The sequence below is a fragment of the Squalius cephalus genome (genome assembly GCF_949319135.1).
Source record: "Squalius cephalus genome assembly, chromosome: 12".
NCBI classification, from domain to species: Eukaryota; Metazoa; Chordata; class Actinopteri; order Cypriniformes; family Leuciscidae; genus Squalius; species Squalius cephalus.
This window is the reverse complement of record NC_137133.1, coordinates 30,872,972-30,877,546: the sequence shown is the minus strand read 5'-3', so window position 1 is coordinate 30,877,546 and position 4,575 is coordinate 30,872,972. Positions and strand designations below refer to the sequence as shown.

General features: G+C 42.7%; 1 protein-coding gene across 1 annotated transcript; it reads right to left on the bottom strand.

Moving 5' to 3' along the window:
* Positions 1-645: 645 nt before the first annotated feature.
* Positions 646-3,141, bottom strand: LOC307168879 (zona pellucida sperm-binding protein 4-like). Its single transcript, XM_079889180.1, has 8 exons — positions 2,135-3,141; positions 1,871-2,058; positions 1,700-1,797; positions 1,471-1,628; positions 1,202-1,394; positions 985-1,132; positions 829-901; positions 646-750 (listed from the first exon to the last, which is right to left on the bottom strand). Exons 1-8 carry the CDS (start codon positions 3,099-3,101, stop codon positions 674-676), a joined length of 1,902 nt encoding a protein of 633 aa, XP_079745306.1. The 5' UTR covers positions 3,102-3,141; the 3' UTR covers positions 646-673.
* Between the last annotated feature and the right edge of the window lie 1,434 nt (positions 3,142-4,575).

The window sequence follows — 4,575 nt, the reverse complement described above, 5'->3', positions numbered from 1 at the left end:
AGCGAGAGTCTTGATTGTTACACCTGGGAATCCCCGTGACATCACACTTCAGCTGATCACCTTCACTTGTTAAAGGGAGCAATCTTACTGGCATTCAGGAGTAACTTTACTATTGCTCTTTTGGATTAGCAATTGATCGCACTACACAGCTTGGCTGTCATTGACTGTTTGTGGAGATCTACTCACTGGATTATTTCACCTTGGAGATCGCTTCACAGGACAGCGCTGTTCCTCATCGTGTGCACGGACTTAAAATGGCTTACCGGTGAGACCGATTCAACGCACACATACACAACATTGGACTGGAACACACACTTACATTTTCATATATTGATTTTCAGTGCTTTCTATTTAATACACTTTGGGTTGTCATTTGATCTTGCTTGTTTTGTTTACATTGTGAGCAATTCTATCCAACGATTTCATAGAGGGTCTAGAATGTATATTTTGTGGTGTATCCTGCCTTGTATAGGCAGAACGTTACAAAGTTAGATGGCTTAGGCAAAGACTTGGCTTGTTTAGGTCAAGTCAAGAATCTCAAATGCACAGAAGAAAAAGGTTTAGTAGTGCAGAAGTCAAACTGAGAACAGTCATGAAACACCCAACTCCAGACAGAAATGAATACCAAAGAGAAACATGTTGAGTTTCATGAAGTTTATTAAAACACTAAAATTCACTTGACCAGGTTAACTTGTCCACTAGACACCACAGTTTGCCCACTAGAGATGGTCTTGACGTGCGTATCTCTTCCTGTAAAAAGTGGTAGAAGCATGAAGGGCATTTAAATAAATTCTCAGTTCCTGAAGTCAACTTACAGCAAGCACTCACTTTTCCTAGTGCAACTTTGCTCACAGGAACCAGAGGAGGGATGGCACACTGCTGTACTACAGTGGATGAAGATCTAACAGGGGAAAAGGGTTAAGCCATAGAATTCACTGTAAAAAGCACTAATATTAAGGGTTGAGGTAAGGCTGCAGAGCATACAGTTTCCTGCAGAGGAGCCAGTGATGCTGGATCTACAAATGTGAACATCTTCACAACAAAGCGCTTGTAGTGGGTCGGGAACTGAAGACCAGATGATCCAGCCACTGGAACCAATGTGGTCAGGTAACGATCATCCTGGTAAGGGCATCTGAAAGGCAAAGAGGCAGTCAGAAATGCCTTACAGCACACTAGATGGATAAAGACTGGCCTTACTCACCCATCAACCAGAAGATCCCATTGGGGTAGACTGAGTGGACTGGGGGTTGATGTCGCCCAGCAATGTCCCAGCATCAGGACAATGTTGGGGTCGGTCCTCTCCAAAATGTGCACCTCAACATACACAGGCTCCCGCAGGACTTTTGTAACTGGATAATCAGCATCACTGTAGTAGGATGTGTACGCCTCGTCCCCTGAGGAAGAATGCAGAGTTTAACTAGAAACTGGAGTTTTAGAAAGGCTTTAGGCATACTTGGGACAAACACTTACCTTCTGCACAGCCTTTGGTGACACATTGACCATTTGCCAGTCTAAGCTCCACCCTGAGGGGTCCAGGAGCAGCTACTGGTGGAGGTGGAGGAACGGTGTTGACCTCCACAACCAGAGCTTCCACAGAGGTACCGGAGTACCTACACTGGAAGAGAAGCCTGGACAACAAACAGTGAGCTTGTAGCATTTGTCAATGATTCACATTTATGATAAAGCATACATCACTTACTCAAAATGGCTGTCCCTTGTAATGGAACCAAGTGGTCCGATACCCACTTCATATGAGGAGGTCATTCTGTTTTCATACACCACATATCCACTGTCCTCCTGCAAATAGTAACATTGTTGGCATCCAATCCATTCTAAGCCATGCAGAACAAAACCACAAACAGCTATTCACCATCATGCTTGTGCCACATGCAGTGACAGGGAACTGGTATATAGCAAAGAAAGGTGTGGATCCCACAGGACTGCAAGCTGGATCACTTCCACCCAGGAGACGGACTGAATCCAGGCTCAATCGAGGCAGCGTAACATCTCTAGCCACCACTACCACAAACTGACCATCTCTTATACATTGGACAGTCACTGGAATGAGTTACAAGAGCAGATTGCTGAGGATCAGTTTAACATGAATGCCTCTACATTGACTCCATACTCTTACCTGCCTTCCCATAGTAACACTGCTGTCCATTAAAGCAGCAGTTGATAGCAGCACACTCAGCACCACTGATACCAGGTGGTCCACATTGAATCTGCTCATAATCAGCTACAGTACATTTGTCAAGGGGCTCTGCCTGTGCCACTGGCTGCTTAGGCTGAAACTGCTGAGGAAACTGTTGACTAGCTTGCTGTTGAACTGACTGAGGAAACTGTTGACTAGCTTGCTGTTGAACTGGCTTAGAAAACTGTTGACTAGCTTGCTGTTGAACTAACTGAGGAAACTGTTGACTAGCTTGCTGTTGAACTGACTGAGGAAACTGTTGACTAGCTTGCTGTTGAACTGGCTTAGAAAACTGTTGACTAGCTTGCTGTTGAACTAACTGAGGAAACTGTTGACTAGCTTGCTGTTGAACTGGCTTTTGAGCCTGCTGAGGAAACCATTGACTAGCTTGCTGTTGAACCTGCTGAGGAAACTGTTGACTAGCTTGCTGTTGAACTAACTGAGGAAACTGTTGACTAGCTTGCTGTTGAACTGGCTTTTGAGCCTGCTGAGGAAACCATTGACTAGCTTGCTGTTGAACCTGCTGAGGAAACTGTTGACTAGCTTGCTGTTGAACCTGCTGAGGAAACTGTTGACTAGCTTGCTGTTGAACTGGCTTAGAAAACTGTTGACTAGCTTGCTGTTGAACTAACTGAGGAAACTGTTGACTAGCTTGCTGTTGAACTGGCTTTTGAACCTGCTGAGGAAACCATTGACTAGCTTGCTGTTGAAATGGCTTTTGAACCTGCTGAGGAAACCGTTGACTAGCTTGCTGTTGAACTGGCTTTTGAAACCACTGGTCAGTTTGCTGGAACATCAGAGCTTGAGGATTCTGGGGCAGATCACTCCACTTCGGAACAGCATGACTAAAAGCACCGAACCAAACACAAAGTGCCAGAGACTGAACAGCACACCAACTTCCTGCCATTGTTCAACAGCTAGTCACACTGCTGAGGTGCTGCCCTTTGGTCCTTTTGTACTCTACAGACTTTTGCTAATTAATGATAATCCCACCCTCTTCATTAAGTCATGATTCTCCAGACTTGCACGAGTGGGAGTTTATGCAACTTCAGTCCTGGAGGGCCACTGTCCTACAGAGTTTAGCTCCAACCCTGAAAAAACCACCTGCCTGTAATTTTCTAGTAATCCTGAGGACCTTGATTAGCTTGTTCAGGTGTGTTTGATTAGGGTTGGAGCTAAACTCTGTAGGACAGTGGCCCTCCAGGACTGAAGTACTAGGTGATTCTATTTTCTGAACTAGGTGATTCTATTGTTTCTCAAGTAAATTTTTCCCTTTTGAACATACATAAAACCACATTGAGCTGAATTCAGAATAGTATGCTAGTACTATTTCTGCCATTCTGAATTCAGCCTTTTTTATATTAGATGTTTTAGCTATTCTGGAGTGTTTTTTTTCTTTCTTTGAAACACATCATAGTTTTTCATGGCAACAGGCCTGTATATTTTAAAAACACCAAACTTTTAAACAGTAGTGCACCTATTTTAACTTTTTTTTTTTAAATTCCATTTAGTGCTGCTAATGGCACAGTAAAAATATTTAGTCTTAAATTCAGATTGCAACAGCATTCACACCACATTTTGCTTCCGTAATCAAACGCATTTCTGATTGAAACATACTGCATGTAGCCCTACCCCATACTGACTGACAACAAAAATAATATCTTATGCATTACATTTTGAAAAAAAGATTTTGTTTTTCCCCTTTGGAATAACTTGCACCAGTGAATCATACCCAAATAAGACCAGGAACATGCATTAAAAGGATAGTACTCCCAAAAATGAACATTCTTTTACATCAACAAACCCACATGAGTTGATTTCTTTTGTGGAACACAAAATGAGATTAGCCTGACAGCCTCAGTTACCAACAAGAAGTTGAGTAAATTATAACAGGATTTCCATTTTTGGGTGTACTATCCCTTTAAGAAAGTATGTTTGCTTTAACAACCTATTTGCCAAGCAACTTTTTGTTCAGTAAACAAACTTCTGTCCCTATAGAGCAATATGAGGTTAAACACAGGCTGCCCTCTTGGAATCCCACCTGCAGTGTTTGTGCTACATGAACTCGATGGCTTCCATCCACCAACCAATAGTTGATCCATTATAATTCTTCCCATTCAGCAAGAGCTGAGGATGTCACATGTCTCTTGTTCAATACCAATTAGTTGAACAAACCAGCAAGAGTATATCATTGATAGGTTTAGATCACTGACCTGACAGCAGAGACGTTTATATTCATGCATGAACAGGATTTGTTCACACAACCTCGCTTTAATTAATGCAACACCTGCAGATTGTAGATTGAAGGATTACACTGCCAGAACAGTTCTTATGTTTGGAGATCAGTCAATTCAGTTCAGGCCTTTTGTCAACCACCTTGG